At 36.6% G+C, this 15774-nt stretch overlaps 1 protein-coding gene across 4 annotated transcripts in view; it reads right to left on the bottom strand.

Moving 5' to 3' along the window:
• Positions 1-446: 446 nt before the first annotated feature.
• IGF1 (insulin like growth factor 1) overlaps positions 447-15774 on the bottom strand; it is a 55625-nt gene continuing 40297 nt past the window's right edge. For all 4 annotated transcript variants that reach the window (XM_026695015.2, XM_026695014.2, XM_087968433.1 and 1 more), the window contains exons 3-5: positions 11185-11366; positions 8062-8117; positions 447-2112 (exon numbers count right to left, since the gene is read on the bottom strand). In XM_026695015.2, the coding sequence (XP_026550800.1) occupies positions 2073-2112; positions 8062-8117; positions 11185-11366 (278 nt within the window). In that variant the 3' untranslated portion in view covers positions 447-2072. The remainder of the gene's footprint in view (positions 2113-8061; positions 8118-11184; positions 11367-15774) is intronic.

The following is a 15774-nucleotide window of genomic DNA, read 5'->3' as shown; positions in this document are numbered from 1 at the left end:
GTTATTGCTTGCAGAAATTGTAAAACTGAGCAGATTAAGGTGGTAACAATAGTGTGCTATTTTAGAGTTTATTTCTATTCTTGTCATCAAAAGCATATATTATTATGTTTACTGCAGCTTTTGAGTAGAAAGGATAGGTAGAATTCACGTTTGGTGTGTCCCAGATGATGCCCTTCTTCTTATCAATAGCCAAAAGTTATGAGATATAAATTAGGTCACTTTTCCCCCTACCCTGCGCTTTCCCATCATTTGATGGAAGGATTTCTAAAAATTGTTGTCCAACAGATCTGGAGAATACCAGATTAGGGAAGTCTGGTTTGCAATAAAATCGTAGTCTTGGCTCAGGCTGATGGAAAACCAGAAATGCCCCAAGAATGTTTTAAAACAAGCAGGTTATGAGTAAAGAGATCAAGAGTTATATGGAACAGAAGATGCTGAGACAGATATTTATTAACCATTATTATTTATTCAACCTCACAGAGGTGTAAATTATACATACAAATACATTAGAAAGGTACCCTCTTACAGAATGTTTCACATTTTGATTTTGTTCTATGAGGGTTGCAAATATTTCCATACATTCTACAAACCAAAGATTGCTTTGTGTCAGTGTGACCGAGTCCATTTTTCTAAAAGGAGAAACTGCAGTCAATTAAAATGTAAAGATACAATGCAAAAAAAAAAAAGAAGTGGAAATCAGAAAGCTAGCTTTTGAGAATGTTTGGACCTATCATGATAAACACTAAAAAGCATTTAAGAAGCATGAGCATGCTCTTTGTTTATGGAACAATGTTTACCGGGCTAAACATTTTGGACAGAGTTGGCACCTGGGCTAAATGATTCTGAGTGACCTATGAAATTGTGAGGGTTTTCTTCTTCTTCTTCTTTGAACAAAGCAATAAAACTTTGGTCGTTGGGATTTCTGTGTGTTGGTGTGCAACTAATGAGTGCTAAATAGAGAGAATAACCGATGAGTAGTATTTGATAGAGTCATGGAATAGGAAATTCTGCAACATACTAATGTTACATACATAGTATGAAATATTATTTACTTGTCATGAAGTCATGACAGTTTGTATTCTGATGGAACACAAGGGAGAAAATGGTAAACTAGAAATCCAAACATGGAGAGCTGCACAAACGTTTATGCTCATGCATTTTGCATTCACTTAGGAAGATCATTTGCATGATCTGAAGTGATTTGATGAATATGGATTTAGAAAATAACTTTTTGCTGTTAAAAGTATAACAGAATAACAGAGTTGGAAGGGACCTTGGAGGTCTTCTTATCCAACCCCCTGTTCAGGCAGGAGACCTGCACCATTCTGGACAAATGGCTGTCCAATCTCTTCTTGAAAACGTCCAGTGATGGAGCACCTACAACTTCTGAAGGCAAGTCATTCCACTAGTGAATTGTTCTCACTGACGAGAAATTTCTCCTTAGTTCTAGGTTGCTTCTCTCCTTGACCACAGGGAAAATATATGAGCACAAGGGAAATACATCAACATTAATCTCAACATTTAGCACCTTGGCAGTTCAAAAAAAAAAAAGAATATTCATAAATCGGAGGGCTACTTATGATATGCTAGATTTGTAAGAGGTCACCCATATAGGTGTCAGCCCATCCTCAGTCATGTTAGCTTGCAGAGAAGATATGCAGGACTTACGCAAATGGTTAGAGGCAAGTGACATTGCAAATGTGCATCAAGTTTTGTTACCGAAACCTCTTGAGATGCATTAAAAAATGCCTCACTTCAAACTTTCTCCGAAGTATGTAAAACATACCCCATAACATTCTGATTTTAAAAAAATAAAAATAAAAGAAATACACATCTTGCATTGAAGAATCCTTCTTTTAGGTAGCAACACTAATTCAGGAAAAAAAAGGCATAAGACACCAGCTGGTAATTTAATATTCTTCTTGGGATGCAATTGAATTGGTGAGACATATGTCAAGAGTCACTCTGTCATACCTCAAAGGAAAAGTTGTTCTCATTTACTCTCTATTGTCAGGAAACTTGCCCATGGGTTAGTTTGACGCAGGCAAGTTCCTTGCTTAAGACTCTGGTCCTCAATGTGGCTTGTGTCGGTGGAGCGCTTTGGGATTGGGGCTGCAAGGGGAAATAAACCTAAATTACAACATAGTCCGGAAACAGGTGTTTAAATTAATGGAATGATTACAAGAAGAAGAAAAAAGCAACAGTACTTAAGACAAGGCACACAAAACCAGTGACATGAATGAACTTTTCTCTCAAACATCAGGGCTAGCAGAGAAGTCTTCCAATTGGTATAATAACTAAGTGCTATTGCTATACTTGCAGAGCAAAACATTGTAAACAAAAAAGCAATGATGTATTGCTTTTTTTTCCTTCTCAAGTTTTGAACAAACATAATTAACCAACAGATGTCTAGATTGCAATCCACAAACCACTTTTCCTGAGGAATTATCTGGGTTCAGATGAAACTTTCCTACATCTTAAATGCTATGCAAATCCCTCTCTCCTGCCCTCCCCCCATCTAGAGAATGTCCCACAATTTGCAAGGTATTGACACATAGAAGAGATTAATATATTGAAGTTGCCAAATTGTCATTTAGTGCTGATATGGATCATCTTTGACTCTAGATAAATTTATTTATTTGATTTAAGTGACTCAGCTTCTTTTGGATAATATTTCACTTGCTTGTTTTAGTAAATGAAATTTTATCCAAGAAAGGCTAATGTAGATAATTTCATCAGTTCGTTTAAGAAGGCATCCACCCTTCTTTCATATATTTCAGTTATTTCCTCAGTGTTTTTTCTATTTATTTATTTTTAGTTTCTGAGTGCACCATTTAGAGGCTCTGTAATAGATAAACACTCATAAGTAAGTCTATTTAGAAAGTTAATTGATAGTGATGTTTAGTTGGGCAGTATCAACACTCCACTATGCAGTACAACAGAAAATAAGTGGCAAATATAGTAGAGTAACAACCGCTGTGAAAAAAATTCTATATTGTTTATATTGGAATCTAGCTCAAGTTAACGATTCTATTGAACCTGGGTGAACCTGTAGCAGTCCACCCTTGGCTAGGACTGGTTGTAAAATGACCTTTTCGGTGCTGTAGTAACCTGAAGCAATTACTAAAGAGTGCAATTGTTAAGCGAGCTCTGCCAGTATATATTTTGCTGTCTTGTCCTCTTGCAGCTTGTAACACTTAACCTGTAGTATAACCACATGATCTCGGCTTCTCTCCTATAAGTGCATGAATTCTTTATTTCCAACAAATGTAGTGCTCATAGAGCCCTGGTTCATCTTCCAACAAACTTTTTATACGTAAGAAGTAATTCTGTAAAAATTGAAACTGAGGTGCCAAGTACATTTTCTTAGAAAATTATACTAGCATCTCCAGGATGGTGCTTTGAAAATGTTTGTCCTTGGCCCAGGAGAAGAATGAAAGCTAGAGGAATAATAAGCAGTACTGGTAGTCCTCGCTTAACAAGCATTTGTTCAGCAACCACGTAAAGTTATGATAAAGCTGAACAAGTGGTAGTTCTGACTGGCCCTCAAAGGTACAGCTGTTGCAATACATGAATCCTATGATCATGTGATCAAAATTTGAGCACTTGGCAGCTTGCCTGCACGTAACAGACACAGCGTGCACTTCAACTCCAATTTGACTACCTCCTGCCCTTTTGATTTCATGCTGTCACCTACTCCTGCCACACACAGCTGACCTTCAATATCTTTCTCCTCCTGCTATTGGGCTGAGGCAGCTGCTGGCTCTTCATGAGATCTCCAGTGGTGACCAGAGTGCAAGGTGACCAAAAGGACAGGGATGGGAAAGAGATAGGCAGGTGGGGGATACTAAAACAGAAACAAGTGTGGTGGGGCAGGAGAGTCGACATCCTTGCCTAACGACAATTCAGTCCTTACCTAATGACCACAACTGGAACTGCCATCACTTAGTAGAATGGTCACGAGATGTTTTGTATAATGACTGATTCACTTAGTGATAGAAGTCAGGCCCCAATTAAAATCATTAAGTAGGATAACTTGTAGCATTAAAAAAAATGTTTTCTTATGGGCAATGTTACTTCTATAATTCTATCTTGACACCTATGAAAATCTATTGTCCCAGGTCAGCTAAACATAATTGCAATTAAATTGAAATCTACATTCAGTAAGAAGTAGCTACTAGTTATTAGCTGCAATTTACTTGAATAGAAGGGGGTGAGGAGAAATGATCTATCTATATCTACCCTTAGATCTTTCAGCCAAATGAAAACATTGTCCACTGTTGTTTTATAGAGTAGTATCTGTATTGTATTATTTGTAACTTTCTTCATGTAAAAAATCAAGTTAAAATGACCATAAGATGCTGTATTTAAACAAAGATAAAGCTTGTAGTGCTATGATGGGCAAAAATGTGATAAAATAAAAATGAACATGGTCTGAAGATAGAGCTGCTTCTTTTTCAAGAGCAAAATGTGATGTGTATGATTTACTATGATTTAATTGAAATAAATTACTTCTGCAAAAAATGTATAAAGGGAGATTTGCGACTTGTTAAATAACTAAAACATTCTGACAAAAATAATAATAAATCAGATCCCTCTTTAAAAATAATCCCCAAACCTACAGGCATTTATATTAGAGTGCCTATTTGCAACCAAAACAATAGAATGTCTGTTTAAATGATCTTTAAAATATATATGGCATAGTTTTGCATAGAAATAGCACTATTTTTAAAAGAGGAGTCAGTTTGTTGGTTCATTTATTTGTTTGTTTAATGAATTATTCAATTTATTTTCAGATGAAGACAGCAGTCCTATATAAATGTATAGTCACATTTCATATAAAAAGTCTTTGTCCCAAATCAGTGGGATGGGACTTCTGCTTTAAAAGTAGTTTTAAAAATGAATAAATGCTTATATTTTATACAAAAAAACATTTTCCTGCTTAGATTCAAATAATCTCTAATTGGGTTAACTTTCATTGAAAAAGAACAACCCTGGAAATTAAAATATTATTTTTTTTCACAAGATAAAGTTTATGGAAACTACCATTTAAAATCATATACATGGATCAAGCTACAGGCATGTGCACTCACACAAACACACAAGCATACATAACTTAGGCTCCATAAAATATTAGCCATATATTTTCAACTCTTTCTTGTGGAGCTGTCCCTTTTTTTTCCTTATGTGTCCCAGTTTGAAATGGATTTCTATATAATCTTTTTCAGGACAGAAAATTTGAACTGAGAGACGTATAGATGTGGTGTGAACTGAAAACATTTTGTTGTGATAATTGATAGGCCCACCACATAAGTGTGATCAGAATAACAGAATAATAAGAGTTGGAAAGGACCTTTGAGGTCTTCTAGTCCAACCTGCTGCTCAAAGACGAGGGTCTTCAAACTTGACAGCTTTAAGACTTGTGGGAGTTCAACTCCCAGAATTCCTGAACTAAAATGACTGGAGGAGGAATTCTGGGAGTTGAAGTCCACAAGTCTTAAAGCTGTCAAGTTTGAAGACCTCTGCAGTAGATTCAAGTCCTTTTGCTATCTGCCAGAGAAGGAGTTCCATACTTGAAGCTCTACTCACACCTTATGTGCTGGATTGGGACCGAAAGCAGTATTTTTTGCAGTGCAATATCTAATTATCCCAGATCTATACCATGTCCATTGCAACAAATGGAAGTTAAGTATTTGCTTAATATCATCCTTTACTTCCTAAGAGTCAATATATGTAGCAGTAGTGTTCATTCCAAATTTAATTTTCTTGTTTTAAATTAGGCTAGCCACTCAGTTCAAAAAAATCTTTCCTTTTTATAATCATAGGAAAGTTGAAAAGTTATGGCTAAACATATTTCAGTTTTAAGTACAATCTCTACATGTGCAATTGGCTTATCTTAAAAAACGTATTTATGTTTTGTTCTGTGTCTTTGTTATTCAAGTACTTTCTCAAGCAAAACAATAGCACCACTTTGCATTGTTAACTAAAACCAGTAAAAGGTAAAGCAAATTTTGCCACATATTTCATTTTTCAATGCATTTAGGCATTAGAACTCCACTTTCTAGGGTTGCATCCTGAACTGAGGACACTGTAGACCACAGGCTCTCCACGTTTCCTTCCAGTTCTAAGGTATTAAAATATCATTGGTTGAAATTAAATTAAGTTCAGTGGCTAATATTTGATTCTGGCTTGCCCTAAACTAAAATTCCTGAGCATATTGCCATATAAGTAAGGTAGTACTGTACTGGGTTGAATGCTGCTATCTTAGGAAGGATGGTGAAGGGCGGTTGCTGTTGTCATATGACAAAAGAAGTCAAGCTTCAGTATTCTGCGTCTTCTTTTTCTATCACAACCACACTAGTTTTAAGAGTCTTGGGAAACTCACTCCACTTTTCTTCTTTGTTGCCAAAAAGGACCAATCTTTTCAAAGGTGCTTTTAAAGATAAAATCGTAGCTTTTTCACAGTACCACGAATCGTAGATGTCCTTTCTGTTGGATATTAGTACAGGTAGTCCTTGACTATCAAGCACAACTGAGCCCATCATTTCTATTGTTAAGTGAGACAGTTGTTAAGTGAGGTTTTTCCCATTTTATGACCTTTCTTGCTAAAGTTGTTAAGTGAACCTGGCATATACTTTTCTTGTCAGAAGCTTGCAAAAGGTGACCACATGACTCTGGGACATGCTAGTTGCCAAGTGTCTGGATATTGGTCATGTGACCACAGGGGTACTGCAATAGTCACAAGGCTGAAAAAAGGTCATAAGTCACTTTTTTTCAGTGCCATTGTGACTTTGAACAGTCACCAAATAAAATATTGTAACTCGAGTACCCATATCACTCTTTGATATTAATGTTTTAATTAATTAGAAACCTTAAATCAATCATGCATCTTTTAACAAATACCCTTCTATTTAATCTTTGCCATTGTTTCCAACTTATTTCAGATATGCTACTTTGCTTGTACCTCTTACTGTTTTGGTAAGACCTTTCATAAAGCAAGCTACAGAATAGCACCATTGTACTATTAAAGAGATTTTTTTACATACTGTTGGTTATATGTGTATGATTAATATGCTAAATTTCTATGTATTGCCTTATATGGAAGAAAAAGACATTTATTTATATTGTTGTGAATAAGTTATCTGAAAGAGTCACTGAGAATTTAAGAGAGCTCATATGTGCTCTTAGCTTACCTCAACAAAAAATATTAGATTCTTCAAATTGCATATATTTCTATTTTCATCTGTTATAGGCAGGGGAATGACCATCTTAAAACCTAGACCCAGAAACTTGTTTTAGATATGGGAGTTTGCACAGGGAGTTCTAGTAATGCAAGCTATTCCATTAATGTCACTGGCCAAAGACAGCTTTGCATAAGGATGAAATATGAATAGTAACATCCTCAATGGAAGAAAATAATGTTTTGCATGTATGTAAGAACTCTCTGTGGATCTTGGAACATATAAGGATCTCCGAGTCAGATGAACACATGAGTCTTGTGTGCTGTTAAAAAGCCACTACAGTAGTGAAAGGAATATGTTAACTTTATTGCTGTTCCTACTAGGAATTCTAAACTGTGCAAATATGGAAGGGAAATCAAACAGTGTTATCAGACACTGCAAGACAAACAATCTGTTGCTTATCTAAAAGTACAAATATTTAAAAAAAGTTAAAAAAAAAACTCCACTTAGATAAGGCTGGTGAGTGACTCCAACAGCAGGGCTCATAAATTAATTTAGTGCAATTGAATCCACTAAAGGCTTTTACATTTGCTGCTGAAGACAAGGGGTGTGGGACTGTGTCTATGTGAGGCATGTACAATTTGTAGATACTTGGAAGTGACCAATTACAGTAGCAATCTGCCAGTCTCAGAAACATCTGAGCACTGAGTTGGCTTTTTGTTGGAATGTCTACTTGCATTGTTCCTAGGGAGAATGCCCATTAGTGGAGAATTCATCAAACTTATTGAACTCTAGCTTTGTCCAATGTCTGATTATTTACAGCAAAGTATCCTGCAGGTGGCACATTCATTCTTCATTCTTACGGGCGGAATTTTCTTACATTCTGTAGTTCTTGTTTCCTGTGTTTCCTCTACTTGTATTCTTCAAGTGCACTTCCTGAAAATAAAAGACACATTATTGTATACATGAGTGCTGTTGACAATCCTTGCCTCACTGAATGCTGCAGTAGTTCTGTTCCTATTTTTTGAACGGGAAGAGGAAATGCTAGTTTATATGAAGTAGAGGTATGTGGCACAATCGAAATCCAGTCCATACTGAAATACTTAAAATTCTCTTCCAACATTTTTCTGCAAGTTAACAATGTAAAAGGGAGTTTCCTACTTCTGTCCTAAGGAATTAGGCCAGGAAGTGGGAGCTGCAGTGGCTCACGTGGTTAGGATGCTGAGTCAAAAGGCCATTGAGAGGTCAACAGCTTGGCAGTTCAAAACCCGAGACCATGAGCAACATGACAGAATAAGCCCCCATCAATTTGTCCCAGATCCTGCCTACTTAGCAGTTCAAAAGCATGCAAATGCAAGTAGACAAACAAGTACCATTTCAGAGGGAAAATAACAGGGACATTAAAGGAGCCCCCTCAGGCATCCCATAGGCAATGATGATGTCCCTGGCTTATCCTTTCAACCTGAAAGTGCTTTGGTAGATGCTTCCAACATGAATGTAGATGACCAGGCTGAGCCTGAGGGAGGGGTCAAATGCATCATTAGTCTTAACTCCCTATGCTCTCACAAAAGATCGAAGTCCAGTTCACCTTGAATTCCCTGCTATTCTTACCACTAATTTCCCTTGGTTGTGAGCAGTTCAGATTGTTGTAGAGAGTTTAAGCTTGTAATAAATCCATTTGAACTCTCTGGCTCTCCTGATTTTTCTGGTGCTTAACATTAATCTGAAGTAGTAGAAAAGAATTCAAAGTAGACTGGACTTAGATTTCATGCACAGGGACTCATGACTGATGAGACATTTGATTTCTCCTTCGGGCTCAGCCTGATCATCTCCTATAGCATAATAGGCCAGGAGGTAGGTAGATTGATAGACTGGGAGTTGTTAAAGTTGTTAGAGTTAACATTTAAAAGCCACTTACAGTATGTGAAAAATTTCAAGCTGCTATGCAAAATAAAGACATATGAATTTCCCATTATAATAACGAACAATCTGTTTTCTGGATATATAGTTGAGGATCAATTAAAAATGTGTAAAAAAATGGTTCCTTTGAGACCATGCCAATCTCCTGGTTGTTTAGCTACAGCTATTTTTGCCTGCAATGGAAAATCTTGTACAACAAACTTTCTGACAAAGTTATAACAAGTTTAGTTTGTGAAATGATATGACCAATGTGAGACCAGTAATAATACTGTATTGAGTTTGAATGCTATTCCTTGGAGAATATAAACTTAACCTGACAAAGTATTATGTGTTAGCTACTAATAATGTAAAAGTCAGTGAAATACAGTATAATAGTTAAGGTGCTGGACCAGAATTAAAGAGATCCAGGCTGAAGCCCACCTCAACTATAGAAATTCACTGGGCAATGTTCTGTCACCCCAACCACCCTACAGTTTTATTAAATTCTTTCTTTTTAGCACTTAGGAGAGAATTTTCACCTATATTAGTTGCTTTTGCGAGATGGGCGGCATATAGGTTTAATAAATAAATTACTCCCACTTAATGGAATGAAGTCCTTTAGATATTTTATCTTCACTCTTTCAGTGATTAAAGATGTTGTACAGTGGCTGCTGTTTTGTCACATTTTTAATTTTTAAATAAGTTAGCAATAATTTCAATTACTATTTTAACTTTCTCCCTTTTAAAAAAAGTTATTGCCTTTTGTTAAATTAGTAAATCAGTTTGAGTGCTCATTAGAATAGAAAGCAAAGTATAATTAGAATGAAGAAAGAAGCACAATTTTAAAAAGTGACTTTGTCTATGTAGCCCTGTTTCTGACTAACATGAATACCTGAGACATTTTAAAAATAGTAAAAACATCTGGTTTGTTTTCTGGCATTACTCTAATGAGACTTCTCTATCTGCTAGTGGTATTAACAGAACACAATCCCTTCTGACCTTGGTCTTATTCCATCAGTTGATTTCCATAATAAGACCTCCTTGCATCCCAGCTAACAAGCTGAGTCTTATTGTAACGGTAGCCAAACTGCCCTAAAGGCCACATCTAAATCCTCATGAATTTGAAATAATGTTAAAAGAAGCCAATTTATTATTTTACTAATTTAAATTCAAGACCACTCTAAAGCTTGGGAATAAATTACTGACTCTAAAAGTAAAACTGACTCTAAAATGTTCAGATAAAAATCAGTTGTAAGATCAATGCTTGATCCCATTTGTAGGCATCAGAAGGAAAATCCAGCTGATTCCAGTGAGACTTAGTTAGAGACGACTACATTGGAGAGAAACCTAAGAAAAGAACATAAGAATAGAGAGTGCTGTTGGATCAGCCCTTGTCCCTTCTAGGCCAGCATTCAGTGTCACACAATGGTCAACCACAGGCATTCATAAACACGGGCAGAAGAGTGATGGCAATACAAAAATGGACAACAAAGTTCATGAAAGTTAGTTGGGACTAGAGACTTTTAGTAAACTATCCTTTGCAAAGTTCAAGAATGAGTACAAGCTATTAAGTAGCTAAGGCAGCATCATTTGTACACAAAAGATGATATCAACACACATATAAATCCTTAGTAAATCATAAGTGGAGGGCAACCATTTCTAAAGTACCCAATGATTTACTTCTCAGCAAGACTGTCAAGTCTTTTGGGATAGAAGAAAGAAAGCTAGATAGGAATAAGGAAATAATGTACCTAATTAAGAAAAAAAGTGGGGCACTGCTACAATAAACCAGGATGTTTCAAAATAACACCAATCATTTATCCGCAGCTACTAATAGAGAAAGAAAAAAGAAGGCAAAGACAAAGATGAGATAAAGAGATATGGAATATACAGTTATATCTGTGGCTCTCTTCCTCTGGTGTCTTCTTTCCATATCTATTTAATATTGGAAGACTACAGTATTTTGGAAATGAAAGCTGCCCATAGATGTCAAATTTGGATTTCTGGTACTGGATAACCATATGTCCATCCCATGATTGGAGCAATGCTGAAAATCCTCATATGTAACAAATAATCAGATTAAATGTGATAACATTTTAGCTACCTTTTGTGCTTTAGGCATATCAGTGTGTCGCTGAGCACGTAGAGAGCGTGCAGATTTAGGTGGCTTGATAGGAGCACAGTACATCTCCAGCCGTATCAGGTCACAGCTCTGGAAACAGCATTCATCCACTATTCCCCTAGAAGAAGAGGAACGTCTATTGCCTCCATAACCTGCTGGTTTACCTAAAGGGAACAAAAAACAATCATTTTAAATGAACATAACAAAATATTTAACATTCTGCTTATATTACAATATGATTAGGTGCATTACACCACAGAATAAGACACACAGAGCAAATTCTATTGTATCCTTTATTGCAGGGGTGTCAAACTCAATTTCATTGAGGGCTGCATCTGGGTTGTGTTTGACTTTGGGGGCCCGGGATTGGTGTGGCCAGGGTGAGCATGGCTAGCTTGATGTCAGTCATGTTGGGGGCACCTGTAGTGGCCTGAGTGCTCTGCCAACAAAAACAGGCTCCCGAGCTCCATTTTCACTGGCAGAGGCACTGCGGGTCAGTCCCTCACTGTTTCCAGAGTGGCCCCATGGGCCAGATCTAAACACCCCATGGGCCAGATCTGGCCCCTTGGGCCTTGAGTTTGACACCCCTGCTTTATTGGATTAATATGCTAGCAATATCATATAGAACTACAGGAATAGCCAGGTCTCCTAATTTATTAACATACTTCTCTTCCATTCACTTTGGCCAGCAAAACCCACAGCAGTTAATATCCAGAGCAACATCACTAAACTCACAGCTATCCCAAAGCATCATAACCCATTATAACATTCATAAATTACTGTTAAAACATAAGAAATAAAACCCAAATATTTATAGCTTAAATAATAAAGTATCCAAATGACAGTCTAAAATAACAGATTCTGAGTATCAAGAATAAGTATTTAATGTTGTCTTCAAGCAAGCCAGAGAGGAACCCATCCTAATTATAACAGGAAGAGAATTTTTACAAAAAATGGTACCACTTTTCTCCTGGTTGATTTTTGATCATCATTAGCCTCTTGGACACCACCCATAAAAAGAGGACAATCAGACAATCAATAATTCACCACCTAGGGAGAAGGCATTCCTTCAAGGAGCTGGGTCCCAAAGGTTTTATATGGATTTGTATTTTTACATCAGCACCTTGAATTTAACTCCGAAAATTACAGAGGGTAGTGAGTAGGTATCACATATTGGTGAGAAACAGAAGTCCCGCTGGTGCATTCTGAATTCACTACAACATCCAAGGGCGTGTTAAGGTAGATTCATTACATCCATTTAACTTAATTTGGAGGTAATCAGCAGGTGTTGACTTTATATTAAAAAGAATGATTCTTCGTTGAAGAGTAGTCCAAATCTGCTTAAAGATTTTTTAAAAAAAACACTAGGAGAAGAAAAAGTAGGGGCCTTAAAGTATTCAGATTGAAGTGATTTATATGAGGAAAAATATGGTCCTTCAGAATTCTAATCCTAAATTTTGGGAGTAAGTTGGGCTCCTACTGGATCCAAAATTTGTAAGACAGCTATTGTGCTCGATAGTGCTCCCATTTTTAATATAGTATGTACCAACCCCTGTTAATCTGGTTTAGAAAATACAAAGCTGGACAATTCTTACTTTGGTTTTGATTATGACACTTTTTTCTAACAGTGTGAAAACACATTTTTATCATTTTTTCTCATGTATCCACATAGTGGATTAAACTGCCATAATACCATCTTGCTTAAACTAAAGGGGATATAAGACATGTTTCTGCTTAAACAATAAACAACACTTCTCAGCAAGCACACTGCCAGAGTACCCAAGATAAGTGAAGTGGTTTTGGCCTCTGATAATGAAAATTCCTCATATCCTTTCCAGTGGTGGGATTCATTTTTTTTTTACTACCGGTTCTGTGGGTGTGGCTTGGTGGGCGTGGCATGGCTTGGTGAGCGTGGCATGGCTTGGTGGGCGTGGCTTGCTGGGCCACGCCCACCAAGCTATGGGGGAAGGATACTATAAAATTTCCATTCCCTCCCCACCCCACTAACCTGCTTTCCAGCTCCGTTCTCCTGTTCAGGGCAACAAAAGAAGACCCAGCTGATTAGCTGGGATTCGGGAGGCAGAGAACAGATGGGGACAGGGACAGTCAGAGGTGGTATTTGCCGATTCTCCAAACTACTCAAAAATTCTGCTACCAGTTCTCCAGAACTGGTCAGAACCTGCTGAATACCACCTCTGATCCCTTCCCTTGGCAGTGAAAATATGATCAAGTAAATAATGGTATGCTTTCATAAGACTTCAAATGGGCTAGAACAGCAAAGTTTAACTGCTTAAATTGCTAATGAAAAGGCTGACCATGATGCAATAAGCTGGGCTGTAATCATATGCGTATGTATGTATGTATGTATGTATGTATGTATATATGTGTATGTATATGTACACACACAAATACATGTATAGCCCTCAACTTGTGACCTCTGTGACCAACTCAATTTTATGACTTTTTGGTGGTTTTTGTTAAATGAATAGCAATTGATAAGCAAACCCATTTGCAGTGGGCATTTTTTGCTGGAAACCAGTAGTACACATTGGTTTCGGGCAAAAATGTCATAAATTTCTGTCACATGACTGTGGGATTCTGCAAGCAGTCATTAATATGACTGCCCAAAATGCAATCATGGGACCACTGGAAGGGGTGCTGGTGGTCAGAACTTTGAACAGTTACTAAGTCAAGGACTTCCTGTATATGCATATCTGTATACCTACGCAGACCCCTCTACATACATACACATGTACACACACACATACACATATAGGAATTCTGTAAACTGTAAACTCCACTGAATCGGGGAATTTTGTTGCTGTTGCTGGCACTGTGTTAGAGTTTGCATTCTTGTTGATTCATTTGTTCACATAATATGTGAACCAATAATATGCAAAGAGGTGGTATTCAGCAGGTTCTGACCAGTTCTGGAGAACCAGTAGCGGAAATTTTGAGTAGTTCAGAGAACTGGCAAATACCACCTCTGACTGGAGATTTTACAGTATCCTTCCCTGCCACACCCACCAAGCCACGCCCACAGTACCGGTAGCAAAATTTTTTGAATCCCACCACTTAGAAAGATGGTTAAGAGATATGATATATAAATAAATAAATATTCCAAGAATGTTTAATAGATCATAGCCTTTCTAGTAATAAAATAAATATGACCATTTAGTCAGCAGGGCCCTTCAAACTACTTGCTTGATAAATTCCAATAGATTTGAAAAAAGATTTTCCCCAGGATATATAAAAAAGATATTTGTTTTGAATTTTACAAGTCAGTGAAGTCCTCTAGTAGTATATAACATAACCGTAGAGCAAAGCCATCCTCTGCTGTTAGGATATGTGCCATGATTATAAGAACAAAAAATGGTATCAAATTAGTTACCTTAGCTAAGAGCCAAACAACACAAGACACTTGGAAATCTTTCACTAGATTTGGAATAAACTTGGAAATCTTTCACTAGATTTGTTTTTAAAGCAATATTGGTGTAGGACTAAATCAAATTGGACGGTCTGTTAGGAGCCACATTTTTACTTCCAAATTTTCCTTGTCATCTTCTTCCCTCCCCACTTTTTGGAAGCTGCTATATGCCTCCAGAGAAAAATATATGTCCATTCAGCATGTTTTTCCACATGAACAAAAAAGTAGCGCGCAAAATTATTTCCAACCAGTAAACTGCAGCAGAACCTTGCTGTGACAAATATTACTGTTTATTGTTCCAGTTAATTATGCCCTATTCCAAGATACTCTATTCTATGCCCCTTCGTATTCAGTTCAAACCTTTCCTGTTCAACAAATCCCTAAGCATTCTGTGTTCATTGTGTACATTCAAATGTCATGAATTGCATTGATCTTTCATTGAATGAACAATATTCACCTACTGAATCAAACCTTGGAAATCTAATTCCTATTAAAACAATTCTACTTTGCAGAATTTTTGCAGTGTGCCCAGGATCAAGATCAATGGCCTTTGTCTGAGTTAATGTTTGTTATTCAAATCATTTATCTTGAAACTGGCTTTGCTGGGAAGGGCCAACTGGCTTAGGACATAGCTGTCTCTTTGTCTAGAACTAATTTATGCAACTGAAAATTAAACCTGAGGTAGAAGCATGTTGGTTTAATGTTTATATGATTCCTCTGACATCTGGAGAAATCAACATTTTTATATCGAGATTAGGCACGTGGCAAAATTGCTTGCAAGATGTAATTTTGAATGGTTGACCAGTTTTATTGTTCAAGATATTCAGGCAATAGGAGATTATACGAGGGGGTAAATATTCTGGTTATAAAATTGTAATACAACTAATATTTTGTGAACAATAATATGGTGTCCATGGAAATACATAAAAACAAGCTTGTTTTTTTGTTCAGAGTTCATTATTTATTTATTTCTGGAAAAATAACTTTCATGATGAATTTGAACCTTTCTGTTTGTATAACATGGATTTATGATGACAATTTTAATATCTATAGGGAAGAAAAATCTTGTAAAAATGAATATACCTCAAGATTGGAATATATTTTAAGAGAGACATCTAAGTTAATTCCACTTAGATATTTTAAAA

This window comes from Notechis scutatus, chromosome 6 (assembly GCF_049901735.1).
Source record: "Notechis scutatus isolate UNSWTSFEM ecotype Mainland chromosome 6, rNotScu1.2, whole genome shotgun sequence".
Taxonomy (NCBI): Eukaryota; Metazoa; Chordata; class Lepidosauria; order Squamata; family Elapidae; genus Notechis; species Notechis scutatus.
Note: the sequence above shows the minus strand (reverse complement) of the source record. Positions and strands in the feature narration are given on the sequence as shown.